The sequence below is a fragment of the Carlito syrichta genome, unplaced genomic scaffold (genome assembly GCF_000164805.1).
Source record: "Carlito syrichta isolate Samal-C Ts95f unplaced genomic scaffold, Tarsius_syrichta-2.0.1 Scaffold314047, whole genome shotgun sequence".
NCBI classification, from domain to species: Eukaryota; Metazoa; Chordata; class Mammalia; order Primates; family Tarsiidae; genus Carlito; species Carlito syrichta.
Window position 1 is genome coordinate 478,751 of NW_007258143.1, and position 15,112 is coordinate 493,862.

At 40.8% G+C, this 15,112-nt stretch overlaps 1 protein-coding gene and 1 pseudogene across 1 annotated transcript in view; both read right to left on the bottom strand.

Moving 5' to 3' along the window:
* LOC103273440 (phosphorylase b kinase regulatory subunit alpha, skeletal muscle isoform) overlaps positions 1–5,958 on the bottom strand; it is a 32,870-nt gene extending 26,912 nt beyond the window's left edge. The window contains exons 1-3 of the mRNA XM_021718958.1: positions 5,935–5,958; positions 5,667–5,796; positions 3,236–3,337 (exon numbers count right to left, since the gene is read on the bottom strand). Of these exons, the coding sequence (XP_021574633.1) occupies positions 3,236–3,337; positions 5,667–5,796; positions 5,935–5,958 (256 nt within the window). The remainder of the gene's footprint in view (positions 1–3,235; positions 3,338–5,666; positions 5,797–5,934) is intronic.
* Positions 5,959–12,389: 6,431 nt separating this feature from the next.
* LOC103273441 lies at positions 12,390–13,643 on the bottom strand (annotated as a pseudogene).
* Between the last annotated feature and the right edge of the window lie 1,469 nt (positions 13,644–15,112).

The following is a 15,112-nucleotide window of genomic DNA, read 5'->3' on the forward strand; positions in this document are numbered from 1 at the left end:
TGTGAAGAACATTGTTGTTCTTTTTCCTTTTCTCTGTGTTCAGTACTTTCTTAAGTGTTCTGTAGAGGTGGTCTGGTGGCAGTGTAGGTTCTTAGGGATTGGATATCTGGGAAAGATTTCAATTCTTCCTCACTGATGAAGCTTAGCTTGGCTGGGTAGGTTATTCTTGGTTGAAATTCCTGATCTTTCAGAACTTTGAAGATAGGGCTCCAAGCTCTCCTAGCCTCGAGGGTTTCTGTAGATAAATCTGCTGCTATTCTAATTGGTCTTTCCTGGTAGGCAGTCTGATCTTTTTCTCTTGCTTCCTTTAGGATTTTTTCTTTTATACCTACTTTGTTTAGGTGAATTATTATGTGTCTGGGAGTTATTCTTCTCATTTTTTGTCTTCCTGAGGTTCTCTGAATCTCTTGTGTTTGAATTTTGCATCACTGATGAGACGAGGGAAGTTTTCTTGAATGATTTCATGAAATGTTTGTTCCAGTATGGCCTTTGTCTCTCTGCCTCAGGAAGACCAATTACTCTTAGGTTGGGTCTCTTGAAGCAATTATTCATCTCTTGAAGGTTTTGTTCTGTCTTTTAAAGCTTCTTTTCTATGTTTTTGACAGTTTGGGTTAGTTCTGCATTTTGGTCTTCAAGTTCTGAGATTCTTTCTTCTGCTTGGCTAATTCTGCTTTCCATGCTTATTAGTTTGCTATTTATTTCCATCACAGTATTCGTTACTGCTTTCGGTCATCAGTTCCTTCCTATTTTCTTCTTGTATCTCCTCAATTTTTAAAATTCTCTCTATTAATGTCTTGATGTCTGGGTTTGTTGCATGTGACCAGTCATTCTGGGGGTCGTCATTGTTTGTGTTCTGAAGTCTGTTTTCTCAGTGTCTGACCTCCCAGGGGTCTGTGTGAGACCTATATTCTTCTTTGGTTTTTCTTCATTTGTGCAGATTTCACCCTCCTACTTTTGCCTTCCCTCCACTTCCCCATCTTTTTTAATTCTGTTATTCAGGGGTGGAGGGGTTGCTTTTACTTCTGTTTGTTCAATCTCCTATTCTTATTTATGTATATTCTCTTGCTTTGTTCAATTCTGGAGTTGTATTGTTGGTTGGGGATTGTCCTTTTTGCAGTTTTGAGATTTAATTAAGGGGGGAGCTGTGATTCAAAATCTATGTGCAGATCCCAGTATCCACCGACAGGTGTATGGATAATCTGAAACCCACTTCCCACTACCTTGGAATCTGTTCATGCTTGGGGTTGTAGGTTTACTCCCTGAAAGCAAAATGAGGTTAACAGAGTGAAGAGAATGGAGCAGGCAGTGGGGGAAGAGGGGGTGGAGAGAGAGAGGAGTAAGAGGGAAAACAGATGAGCATACTGACTAACAAATGAAAAGAGACACAAAGACTGAAACAAATAAAAAGGAAAACAATAACCACCACAACAAACTAACCCACAACTATACGATAAAACTAAAACATGAAATGACGCTAATGTACAAGCTAACCAACCTCCTTACTGGTGTGCTATTCTTGTATACAAAGATGGGGTTTACAGTGAAATAAAAAAATTTAAAAATGAAAAAAGAAAAAAAGAACAAAACAAAAGGAATAGATTAAAGTCAGTAAACTAACAGAACAAACCAAGCACACTCTGAGACTTTTCCTTTAAGTCCAGTGTCCTTTCAGCTCTGATTTCTAACTGTCTTTGCAGGCTGGTAGATTTGTTCACAGTTAGGGTCAGTTGCCCCTGGCCTGCTGTGAAGGGCAGTTCACATCTGGGCTCCCTGCCCACTCTATCACTCAGATCTGGCCTTGTCTATTTATCAAGGGGGAAGAGTTTCTGTCTTTCCCATTTTTATGTTGTTACCTTGGATCCCCAGCAGGTGGTGCTATCTCATCGCTCCAGCTGATCTTTAGGCAGGGCGGAAGTCGGAGGGCACCCAGGATGGGAGGGAGCTGGTAATGGTATCTGCGGTGGTGGCAGCCGCCTCCTGGTACACGGAAGGAGCTTCACAAGCCTGACTTCAGGCGAGGGGCATGGCATGGTGGTGGCAGTGGCAGTGGCAGTGGCAGTGGCAGCAGCGGTGGTGATCTCAGTAGATCCTGCTTGCGGGGGCTTCATGGTCAGAAGTTGTAAGTCGCCTCAGGTATGGGTGGGGCAATGGCTGAGGTGGCTGCATCTGTGGCTGCGGCAGCGGCCCAGATCACCATGATGTTTGAGTGGTGGCGGCAACTGAGCTCCGTGTGAAGAGCAGGCTGCTGACAATTGGAGCTGCAGCCAGTGGGAGAGAGCTAGAGTCTTTATGTGTGTTCTCTTTCGCGGAGGGTCTCACAGACCAAGCTGTCCTGTGGCCATCTTGCTGGAAGTCCCGTATGTCTTTATTTTCAACTTAACTTAAAAAACCCAAACTACAGCTTTGTTATTTAAAACTTGCTTGTTCATGAACCAGCAGCATCAGCATGATTGAGGAGTTTGTTAGTAGAATCTGATGTAGTAGAATATGATGTAGGAGACTTCATGGCTGAAGGACTGAGATTCATCAGGCTCTCTGTGGCTCCCTTAGAAGCACCCCAGGCCCACTGAATCAGCATCTGCATTTTAGCAAGATCCTTAGCTTGAGAAGTACTGCTTTCTAACTTTCTTTCACCATACTAAGGTCTGGCATTCATCCATCTGACCTTATATATCTATTTATCCTAAGCCTAAAAGTTGAGTGTGAGAGATAACCCCTTTTCACTTGCTCTGCTGCTTAGGTATGTGACACAAAATACTGCTAAAACCAAAAACACTGATGGTTTAGTTTAGGTTAGTTTCTGATGGTCTCCTAAGTGTATTTGAATTTAAAATTGAAAGGATACATTAGATGTACTGTAAGCAGCTACACACATATACAATACTGTAAAGTGTTACTAAATTATTGCCAAGTAGAATACAAGAAAGTTTCAGGCTGTTAGTTGCGCTAAATTAGACTGTAGGATAGTGTAAGCGAATGGATAAAACAGTTAAAAATGAAACTTGATAGTAATCAATCCATTTAGTTTATATATTATTTAAGGGAAAAAAGAACAAGACATATAGTGGTTTCCAAATCTTGTTCCAGAAGACAACTTTGCTTTGCACTCTTTTATATATTAGAGTTCTATTTATTTGGGGCAATCGTTCTTTTGATGAAAGAAAAACATTTTTAAAAACCAGTGAGATCCTTAAACCAAACAGTCTGAAATGGAAATGCAGATAGTCACTCTTACCACTTCGTTCTACTCCAAACTCCTTGCCACTGAGAATATGATGCAGGAGACTCTTCATGGCTGAAGGACTGAGATTCATCAGGCCCTCTGTGGCTTCCTCAGCTAGTTAGCAGAAACATTAGAACAGAAGGATTTCTAATTTGCCTGCCAACCCTTCCTATTTTTTCTTTACTTCCCTTCTCATCTAAAATTTCTGAGTCACTTGACTGGAAGAACAAAATTACAAAATAAATTGCTAGCACCATACTGGTTAAGGTATTCATACTGCAATAGACCCTTTTTAGTCTTTAGTTTTTTTCCAGTTGATTCAGAACCCTTTACTGAAAAGTTATATCATAAATTTGTAAATGCATTTATGTATATTCATTTCATCTTTTTTTCAATAGTTTTAGGGGTACAGACAGTTTTTGGTTATGTGGATGCACTGTATAGTGATCAAGAAGTCTGGGCTTTAAGTGTACCTATCACCTCTGCAAGTGCACATTGTACCCGATAGGTAATTTTTCATTCCTCCTCACTTCCTGCCCTCCTTCTTATGAGTTGCAATAGATTCCTAACTATTAAAGGACTGATTATCAGTTTATGGATTAGCTATGTCATTGATTTCTTCTTCATCCCCTTCTACACCATTAGGGCACTCAGTAGAATCTTTATTTGTAGATGGGAAGAATGAAAGAACAATGAAATTGGAGGCCATTCAGAGGTAGGCAATAGATGTATATATACAGATAGACTAAAACAATTAAAAATTCTCAGTCTAGATAGAGACACGAAAGAGAATATTTATGAATCCATGAAATTATGAAGACTATTGAGAGGATAACTTGAATTTGTTTATCAACATCAGACACTTATTAAGAGTTTACCAAATGTAGGTCATCATTTTAAGTAATATTAGTACAAACAGATATGATATGGTACCTAAAGTTGAGAGGCTGGCCAACTATTTGGGAGAGACGGAACACGTAGGGAAGATAAACTACAATAAAACACTGCATATAACATGAGCGGTATAGGCAATAAGTGTTTTTGAAATCAGGAGACATCAATCTCAAAGGATGAGGATTAATCAAATTAGTGGGAAGTACTGTTGGGGTAGTAGGTAGAGCCCAGACTGTTGAGGGTCTTGAATATCAGACCCAGGGCTCTTGACTGTATCCTATAAGGAATAAAGAGCCATGGTTTTGATGAATTCACAGGAAAACAAGATCCACAAGAGGCAATTAAGGAAAAGTGAAGAACATTCAAAGGTTTATCCTTTGTTGAGGTTTATTAACAACCATACTCTGTCATAAAATGTCCCTTGATACGACAACTTAAGAATACTATATAGTATTTATCTAAACAATGTGCTGAACTAGAAATCATTTGATACCAGACAGATTTGGACTCAAATCACACTATTTACTAGCTATGTTACTTTAGGCAGGTTATTTAACCTCCTTGAGTTTCAGTTTCTTCAATGGTAAAAATGGGACAATAGTACTTTCTCCAGAGGATTGTGATAAGGATTAAATGAGATAAAGTATGTAAATAAAAAGCTAAAAGCACAATGCTTGGCATATGATAAATATAAAATAATTGTTAGTTTTCTTCCTTCAAAGGGTTAAATATAAATTGTCTCATGTGCTTGATTTAGGTTTAACTCAAAACAATAAACTTAGCTACTTGTTAACAGTTTGACTAAAGGCCTTTTGGGGAAATTTAACAGAAGAATGACTAAAATTGAGTTTTGCAACTGTGATTTTACTTTTCTGTGCCATCTCTATCTGTATTGTTTTGTCATTCTTACTGAAATCAAACGAATACCAATGGAAAAAAGAGTCATGCCATAAGGATTCCATTTTTTTTTTACCTTTCATACTTATACAATTTTGCCCCTCAGCTCCCACAGGCTTCAATTATTCTTTTAATTAAAACTTTTATCTTGCCAAATATTCCTATATTTAATTTCAAAGAGTCTTGTCAGATAAATATTAATAAAAATCCTGTCTTCCTTTATTCAAACATGATGTTGACCAGACAGAATACTGATACTATGATTTACTTATATAGTGACTCATTCTTCGTGTCCAGAAGTTCGACTGCCTGAATCTGAACCCAACATAGTCTGTTACACTCAGCTACTCTCCAGAGCACTTGAGGAGTTAGCAGAAATGAAGTTAGCTAAGAGTTAATTAGTTCAGAACAATTTGGAATACAGAGCCTCGATAAGGTGGTGTTTTAAAGTTGCAGAACTGATGTACAAATGTGTCATCAGATCAGCCCCTTGATTTGTATAAATAGTAACTAACTAACATGGGAACAAGACTACCATATGCAGCTTCTGAGTTATGGATACAAATATTTAGTTTTCTTTCCTTCTTATCCAAAACTCCATAGGCCTATATTAAAAGTGAATTCTGCCTAAAATAGTTACTGAATTGAGTACCTGAGCATCGAAGGGAGTGGGCCAGTTCTGTTGCCATAACTTGTATAATCAGACCAATTCGAAGTCGAAACATTTCAGCAAAGAGGCCAGGCTGGGTTCGCATATACATGGCTAGATATACCATTATTTCCTGCATGTAAAATGAATATAGGCAAAAATTATGACCAGGTGCCACAATGCCTATTTTGTTGTCTTTAGTAACTCCAGGTCAATTGGAAACAAACTTAAAAATATCAATCACCAGATCAGGCTTTATAATTCTACTTACTTGTGTAAGAATTGAAATGCTCATGTCCCCTTCACTTGCTTCATCTATCAGCTGAGTGAGTGCCTCATAGGGTAGAGGTCTGAGGAAGAAAACAATGAAGAAAGATAGAATTCTGCAATCACTTAAACCTAAATATTTTGAAAAAATTAAAAAGCTTTCCCAATTTCAAGTCATTGCCTCAGCATTTCATCATTCCTGGCAGCATTCTGGTTCTCTTAGTCTTTATAGTTCATTTGTTGTCTCCCAAACCATTCAATTCAGGAGAGCTCTGTTCTCTCTTCTTTAAACCTAGGTTGTCTTCCTCCTTCAAAACTTTATTTAAAACTCAAATTACAATGTCCTTCTTGACTGGTTCTTTCATGGTTACCTCTTAACACTTGACAGGTAACTATACTATTATGGCTACAAAGTAATAAACCAATACTAACCTGTGCCTTTAAAAATGATACACAATGTTTATACATATTTATGAGGTACATGTGATATTTTGTTACATACACAGAATGTGTAATGATAAAGTCGGGGTATTTAGTGTATCAACTGCCTTGAGTATTTATCATTTCTATGTGATGGGAACATTTCGAGTCCTCTCTTCTAGCAATTTTGAAATACACATTTTGCTAACTATAGTCCCCCCACTTTGCTATCAAACATTATAAGTAATTTCTTCTATCTAAGTGTATGTTTGTACCTATTAACCAACTTCTCTTCACCCCCACAGTAACAGAATACTATTCAGTCATAAAAAAGCCATATCTTTTTTTCCCTCAAGATGGCTGACTAGGGACATTGCAAACCAATTCTCCTCAGAAGGAAGACTGAAGTTTCTAACAAATGCCTGTTTCCAGCAGAAGATGGAGAGAAGGAAAACTGGAACCACTGGAGTACACACACAGGAGGCTTGGGTGCACAGAGAAGGGGAAAGCAGCAGGAGTCTAGCAGAAACTGACCCCCAAGGAACTCGAAGCCAACCAGAAGGAGTAGATAGGAGTGCCTCACTGTCCTTCTCATCATTCCAACAGTCTTCTGACAGCTAAGCAGTTGGGGAACTCCTGGGTGCTCATGCAAACCAGGGCAGCACTGTCAGTGGGAGTCAGAGATCTTTCTGGGAATGGAGAACCAGGTGGCCAGCTGCACAGCCATGCCACACCCCTGCACCAGGCCCAGGCTCAGGTGGTGGGTGTCAACCTGGCTGCTCACCTGCAGGTCCACTGCCCAGCTAAGTGATCATCCACCTACAAACACTGTACCATCAGATCACTGGCAGACTTCCCCCATAACCTGCTCTGACTCTGATAAGGACAATGGGTCCTGTGGGTCCCAGGAAGTAGTGGGTTCCCTAGAACCTTGGACTCTAGTGTGGACTGCCCCTAAGGGAGAGAGAACGCAGCCTGCCAAGTTCCCCTTGGGACAAAAGAAACATGAGTGCAGTACCAGCTGTCCAAGGACGCAGCATCAAAGCCCAAGAACAACCTTGGAGATGGAACTCTCTCTCATACCCCACCCCATTCCCCAGGTACACAGCTGCAAACAAAACCGTGGCTCTTCCTGTTGGAGTCTAGAAAGCTGCATGGAAAGAAGCCAGTTCTTGGGTTTCCCTAGCGGTTCCCCTCCAAAAAAACATAAGCATGCAAGGGGTGAAGGTGGGGAGTGGGTTGGGAGAGCATTTTCTCACGCTTTTCCTCGTGTCCCTGTCCTCACTGATGTCCAGTTGGTGAAGAGTGATGAGCCTACCCGCCAATTTTACTCTTAAGTGCCATCTGCTGGAAGCCAGACTGAACTACTGTATACTGAAATGATGCCAATAGAAATACACGAGATATACTAGTCATACTTACAAGGAAAAAAAAAAGAATAAATCAGAAAGCCTCGTCTCAATGAAAATTCAAAAATAAAGAAGCATCAGCTTCCTTAGATGAGAAGTAACCAGTGCAAAACTCTGGCAATACAAAAAGGCACCTCCAAAGGACTGCAACAGCTCCTCAGCAATAGATCCTAACCAGAATGAAATGTCTGGAATGACAGATATAGAATCCAGAATACGTATGAAAAAGAAATTCAGTAATATTCAAGAGAAAGTGGAAACCCCAAACAAAGAAGCCACAAAAATGATCCAAGAATTGAAAGTTGACATGGCCATTCTAAGGAAGAATGAAATGAACTTACGGAATAGAAGAATTCACTTCAGGAGCCTCAAAATACAGCTGCAAGCCTTAACAGAATAGATCAAGCAGAAGAAAGTATTTCAGAGCTTGAAGACCAATACTTTGAATCAATTCAGTCAGATAAGAATGAAGAAACAATAATTTAAAAAGTAAACAAAGCCTTTGAAAAATATGGAACTTCGTAAAGCCACCAAACATATGGTTTATTGGCATTTCTGAGAGAAGAATAAAATGGAAGCAAACTGGAAAACATATTTGAGGACATAATTCAGGAAAATGCTCCCAATCTTGCTAGAAAGGTGGACATGCAATACAAGAAGTTCAGAGAACTCTTGTGAGATATTATTCAAGATAACAAGGTCAACACAAAATACATAATCTTTTTTAAACTTATGTTTTAATTATAGAGTTGTGAGGTACAAGTGAGGATTAACTACATAAGCAGACTGCATGGAGGTGAAGTTTGGGCTTCTAACTGGCCCTCACTCCCCCTGGTAGAGGATCAGGTACCCTTTGTGTTGTCACGTGCCCCCCCCCACCTCCCAGTCTCCCTTTCTCCACTAGTAGTGCCCTGCAACTGCCAATCCCACTCATGTTAATGTGACTGGTGTTCAGGACCCTCTTACGAATGAGACTATGCGGTATTCAATTCTTTGTTTAAATGATAGTTCACTTAGTATGATGGTATCCAACTTCATCCAAGTTGCTGCAAAGTCCATGATTTTGTTCTTTTTTATGGCTGCATAATACTTCATCATGCATATGTCCCATCATTTTCTTTATCCAGTCCATTTTCAATAGGCAGCAGGGTTGGTTCCACGTTTTTGCTATTGTGAATAGTGTGGCAATAAATATGCGTATGCAGGTGTCTTTTTGGTAGAGTGATTTATGTTCCTCTGGGTATATTCTCAGGAGAGGGATTGCTGGATCATATGGAAGGTCAATTTCTAGTTCTTTTAGGAATCGCCACACTGTTTTCCATAGATGTTGAACTACTTGCATTCCCACCAACAGTAGGAAGCGTTCCCTTTTCTCTGCACCCACACCAGCACCTGCTGTTTTTTGACTTGTTAATGATACCCATCCTTACCAGAGTTAGGTGGTATCTCACTGTAGTTTTGGTTTGCATTTCTCTGATGATCCATGAAGATGAGCATTTTTTCATGTGTCTGTTGTCTGCTTGTATGTCATCTTTTGAGAAGTGTCTGTTCATGTCCTTTGCCCACTTTTTTTTATAATCAATATTTTTTATTATGATGTTGTGGGGTACAGTTAAGGGTTAGGTATACAAATACGTTTCATTCAGACACCCTATTGATAAGAGGTGCTTCCCCATCCCCAGATAGATATTTGCTACCGTTAATGCCATTTCCCTCCCCCCCACATAGTTTCCCACTACTGTCAGCCATTTTCTTATAGTATTAGGTTGGATGTTCAAGGTCCATTATATGAGTGAGAACATGTGATACTCGGACCTTTGTTTTTGTGAGAGGTCACTCAGTATTATAGACTCTAGTTCCATCCAGGTTGCTGCGAAATTCATGATTTTGTTCTTTTTTTATGGCTGTGTAGTATTCCATCGTGTATATGTACCACATTTTAAAAATCGAGTCCTCTTTTGATGGGCAGCATGGTTGTTTCCAGGTTCTTGCTATTGTGAACAATGCTGCGATAAACATACGTGTGCAGGTATCTTTTTTATAGAGTGATTTGAGTTCTTCAGGATATATTCCCAGTAGGGGGATTGCGGGGTTGTATGGGAGGTTGATATTTAAAGCTTTTAGGAATCACCACACTGCTTTCCACAGAGGTTGCACTAGTTTACACTCCCACCAACAGTGTAGAAGTGTTCCCTTTTCTCCACACCCTCTCCAGCAGCTGTTATTTTTTGAGTTGTTAATTGCCATTCTGGCTGGAGTTAGGTGGTATCTCAGTATGGTTTTGATTTGCATCTCCCTGATGATTAGTGAGGTTGAACATTTCTTCATATGTCTGTTGGCTGCTCGGATGTCTTCCTTTGTGAAGTGTCTGTTCATATCTTTTGCCCATTTTATAATGGGGTTCTTTGCCCACTTTTTAACAGGGCTGTTTTTTTTCTTTCACTTTATTTGAGCTCCTTGTAGATCTGAGATGTTAGGTCTTTGTCAGATGCATAATTTGCAAATATTTCTTTCCCATTCTGTGGGTTGTCTCTTTACACTCTTGATGGTTTCTTTTGTAAAAAGCTTTTCCGTTTGATAAGTTCCTGCTTGTCTATCTTAGCTTTTATAGCATTCACTTTTGGGGCTTGATAAAGAATTTGTTGCCTGCTCCAATGTGCATAAGGGTGTTTCCTACATTTTCTTCTAGAATTCTTGTAGTTTGAAGTTTTATGTTAGGTCTTTGATCCGTCTTGAGTTGATTTTTGTATATGGTGATAGAGGTTCAGTTTCATTCTTCTGCATATGGTCACCCAGTTTTCCCAGGACCATTTGCTAAATATGGTCTGCTTTCCCCACTCAGTGATTGCTATTGGTGGCTTTGACAAAGATAAGTTGGTTGAGAGACCATGTTTTTGCTTCTGGAATCTCTGTCCTGCTCCATTGGTCTATGTGCCTATTTTTGAACCAATACTATGCCGTCTTGGTTACAGTAGCCTTGTAATAAAGTTTAAAATCTGTAAGTGTCCTCCTGCTTTGCTCCTTTTGCTGTGGATTGTTTTATTTGTGCCCTTTTTTGTTTCCATATGAATTTCTGTATTGTTGTTTCCAGGTCTGAGATGTTGGTAATTTGATGGGTATTGCATTGAATCTGTAGATTGCCTTGGGTAAGATGGACAGCTTGAAAATATTGATTCTTCCAATTCATGAGCACGGGATGTTTTTCTATTTGTTTGTACCATCCTTGATTTCTTTGAGCAATGCTTTGTAGTTCTCATTGTAAAGGTCTTTTATTTCTCTGATTAGTTGGATGACAAGGTATTTCATTTTTTTGTGCCTATTGTGAATGGGATTGTGTTTTTCATTTGGTTCTCTGCCTACTTATTGCTAGTGTATAGAAATGCAACTGCCTTTTGCACATTGATATTGTAACCCAAGAGTTTACTAAAGTCATTTTTCACTGCGAAGAAGCTTTTGACAGACTCCCCAGGATTTTCTAGGTATAGAATCATATTGTCCACAAGAGGGGTGGCTTAACTTCTTTTCTTATTTGTATATCCCTGATTTCCTTCTCTTGCCTGATTGTTCTGGCTAGGAATATTCCCAGAAGAGGGATTGCTGGATCATATGGAAGGTCAATTTCTAGTTCTTTTAGGAATCACCACACTGTTTTCCACAGATGTTGAACTAGCTTGCATTCCCACCAATAGTGGGAAGCATTCCCTTTTCTCTGCACCCACACCAGCACCTGTTGTTTTTTGACTTGTTAATAATACCCAGCCTTACCAGAGTTGGGTGGTATCTCATTGTAGTTTTGATTTGCATTTCTCTGGTGATCAGTGAGGCTGAGCATTTTTTCATGTGTATGTTGCCTGCTTGTATGTCATCTTTTGAGAAGTATCTGTTCATGTCCTATGTTTAATAGGAGGGTTGAGAGTGGGTATCCTTGTCTTGTTCTGGTTCTTAAGGGGAATGCTTCCAGCTTTTGCCCATTGAGCAAAATGCTGACTGTGGGTTTATCATAGATAGTGCTTACAGTTTGAGGAATGTTCCTTCTACGCCTAGGTGCCCAAGGGTTTTTATCAAGAAGGGAAGCTGGATTTTGTCAAATGCTTTTTCTGCATCTAATGAGATAATTATGTGGTTCTTGGTTTCATATCTGTTACTGTGCTGAATTATATTTATGGTCTTGTGAATGTTGAACTAGCCCTGCATTTCAGGAATGAAGCCCTCCTTTCCATGGTGGATGATCCTTGAGATGTGTTGTTGGATCCGATTTGCTAGAATCCTGTTGAGAATTTTTGTGTCTATGTTCAACAAGGAGATTGGTCTGTAATTCTCTTTCCTTGTCGGGTCTTTGCCAGGCTTGGGTATCAGGATGATGTTAGCTTCATAAAATGAGTTGGGGAGGATTCCATCACTCTTGATTGCCTGGAATACTTTCAATAAGATTGATATCAGCTCCTCCTTGTATGTCTTATAGGATTCAGCTGGGAAGCCATTCGGTCCAGGGCTTTTTTTTTTTTTTGGCAGGGAGGTTTCTTATGATGTAGTCAGTTTCCTGGATTATTTTTATTTTTATTTTTTTCAATGACCTCTGAACTTTTTATTGACTTCCTGCTTCTCCAAAGGATGCCCTGTTCCTGCCGCCTCAACGCATCAGAACTTTGGTGTCATTGGTCTCAGACACCAATTTGCTGTCCACTATCTTGTGGGTGGTCTTTTGGATGGTCTGAATGGAGCTGCTGCTGTCCAGGCCATCACTGAGACTGAAGTCCTCTCTGTCTTCTAGTAGGCAGCGGTAGGTGGCTATCTCAGCCTCCAGCTTGACCTTGATGTTCAGTAGGGACTCGTACTCCTGGGCCTGGCACTGGCCCTCTGTCCGGGTCTGTGCCAGCTCAGACTCCAGGTGCAGCAGGGTGCCATTGAGCTCTCCATCTGCATGGCATAGCGGGTCTCTACTTCTCTCAGGCTGTTCTCCAAGCTGGCCTTCAGGTTTCTCATGGAGTCCAGGTCAATCTCCAAGGACTGTGCTGTACGTTTCAGCTCCGTGAGTGTCATCTCGGCCACTCCAATCTCAGCGGACTGCATGGTGACCACTGTGGTGCTCTCCTCAATCTGCTGGGGCCAGTACTTGTCCAGCTCCTCTCGGTTCTTGAGCCAGCTCATCATACTGGGCCTGGATGTCCGCCATGATCTTGCTGAGGTCCTGAGATTTGGGGGCATCTATCTCCACTGTCAACCCAGAGCTGGCAATCTGGGCTTGTAGGCCTTTTATTTTCTCCTCATGGGTCTTCTTCATGAAGAGCAGCTCTTCCTCGAGGGCCTTGATCTCTGTCTCCAGCTGTAGCCGGGTGACGTTGGTGTCATCGATGACCTTGCGGAGCCCATGGATGTCGCTCTCCACGGACTGGCGCATGACTCTGAAGTCATCAGGAGCAAGACAGGCGTTGTCAATCTGCAGAACGATGTGGGCATTGTCCACAGAAGTTGCAAAGATCTGAGCCCTCAGGTCCTCAATGGTCTTGAAGTAATGTCCCCAGTTTCTGACCTGGGGTCCCTTCTTCTGCAGGTGTTCCCAGATTTTGCTCTCCAGCCTCTGGTTCTCGGTCTCCAGGCCTCTCACCCTCTCCAGGTAGGAGGCCAGGCGGTCGTTCAGCTTTTGCATTGTCTCCTTCTCGCTCTGGATGCCCCCCAGACTCCCGGCCATCCCCGTGGCCAGGCCCCCGGACCCCCAGCCACCCCGGAAACTGGTAGAGCAGGACACAGAGATCTGGGAGCCCAAGCCGCCGGCGCCTGCATAGATGTTGGCCACACTGCTGGTGGGCCGCAGGCTGGGTGGTGGGATGGAGTCCAGGGACCAGTAGTTGGAGGAGTAGGTAGTGGAGCAAGTGGTGAAGCTCATGGTGGCAGCGGAGGAGAGCCAGACAGTAGAACTCACGTTCAGTTTCCTGGATTATTACTGGTCTGTTTAGAGTTTCAATTTCTTCTTGTTTCAACCTTGGGAGATTGTGTGAAGCCAGAAAGTCCTCAATTTCCTTTAGATTTTTCTCATTTATTTGCATACAGCTGTTTATAGTAATCTGTGATAATCTTTTGAATTTCTTCAGGGTCAGTTGTGACTTTGCTTTTTTTTGTTTCTAAATGTGTTTGTTTGGACTTTCTCTTTTTTTAAGTCAGTCTGGTCAAGGGTCTGTCAATATTATTTATCCTTTCAAAGAACAAGATTTTTGTCTTTTTGATCCTTTCTGTGATATTTTTGTCTTCTATATCCTGCAATTGCGACTTTATTTTAGTGATCTGGATTTTTCTACTGAAACTAGAATTTAGATGATCTTGCCTTTCCAGCTCCCTTAGGTGTGACTTTAGGCTATCTATTTGTGATCATTCTTTTTTTTTTTTCTTATTTTTAACATGTGCACGCAGTGCTATAAATTTTCCTCTTAACATTGCTTTCATGGCATCCCAGAAATTCTGATAAGATGTGTCTTTGTTTTTATTTGTTTCCAGGAATCTCTTTATTTTTTATTTTTATTTATTTTTATTTATTTATTTATTTTTGAGCTGGAGTCTCACTCTGTCACCCAGACTGGAGTGAAGTGGCCGCTCCTGGCCACCGCAGCCTCAACCTGTTGGGCTCCGGCGATCCTTCCGCCTCAGCCTTCCAAGTGGCCGGCATTACAGGTATGCGCTACCACGCCCGGCTGATTTTTTGATTTATTGTAGAGATGAGGTCTCGCTGCCCAGGCGGGTCTTGAACCCGTGGGCTCAGACAATCCACTCACCTCAGCCTCCCAAAGGCGCGGGATTACAGACTGAGCCATCGAGCCTGGCTGAATCTTTTTATTTTTGTCTTGATTTCTGTGTTGACCCAGAAGTCATTCAGCAGCATGTTGTTGAATGTCTATGTTTTTGTGTGTTTCATGGACAATCTTGTTGGTGGCAACGTTTATTTTTATTCCACTGTGATCTGAGAAGATGTATGATTTTATTTCGATCTTTTGAAATTTGTTCACACTTGATTTATATCCGAGAATGTGACTGATCTTGGAGTGTGCTCCATGTGCTGATGAGTAGAATGTATACTCAGTAGTTGTTTGGTGGAGTATTCTGTAGATGTATATTAAGTCCATTTGGTAGAGCATTGAGTTAAGGATCTGGATCACCTTGCTGGTTTTTTTCTTTGATGATTTGTCTATGGCTGTTAGTAGGTTAATTAGGTCTCCAACTTTGTGTGAGTGTCAATGTCCTTTGTTAGTTTACTTAGTAGTTGTTTTATAAAACCTGATGCTCTTGTGTTGGGTAAAATAAATACTCTTATTGGTAACTAAAGAAAAGGGCCATACCACCTCTAAAGGGAGACTCATCAGACTA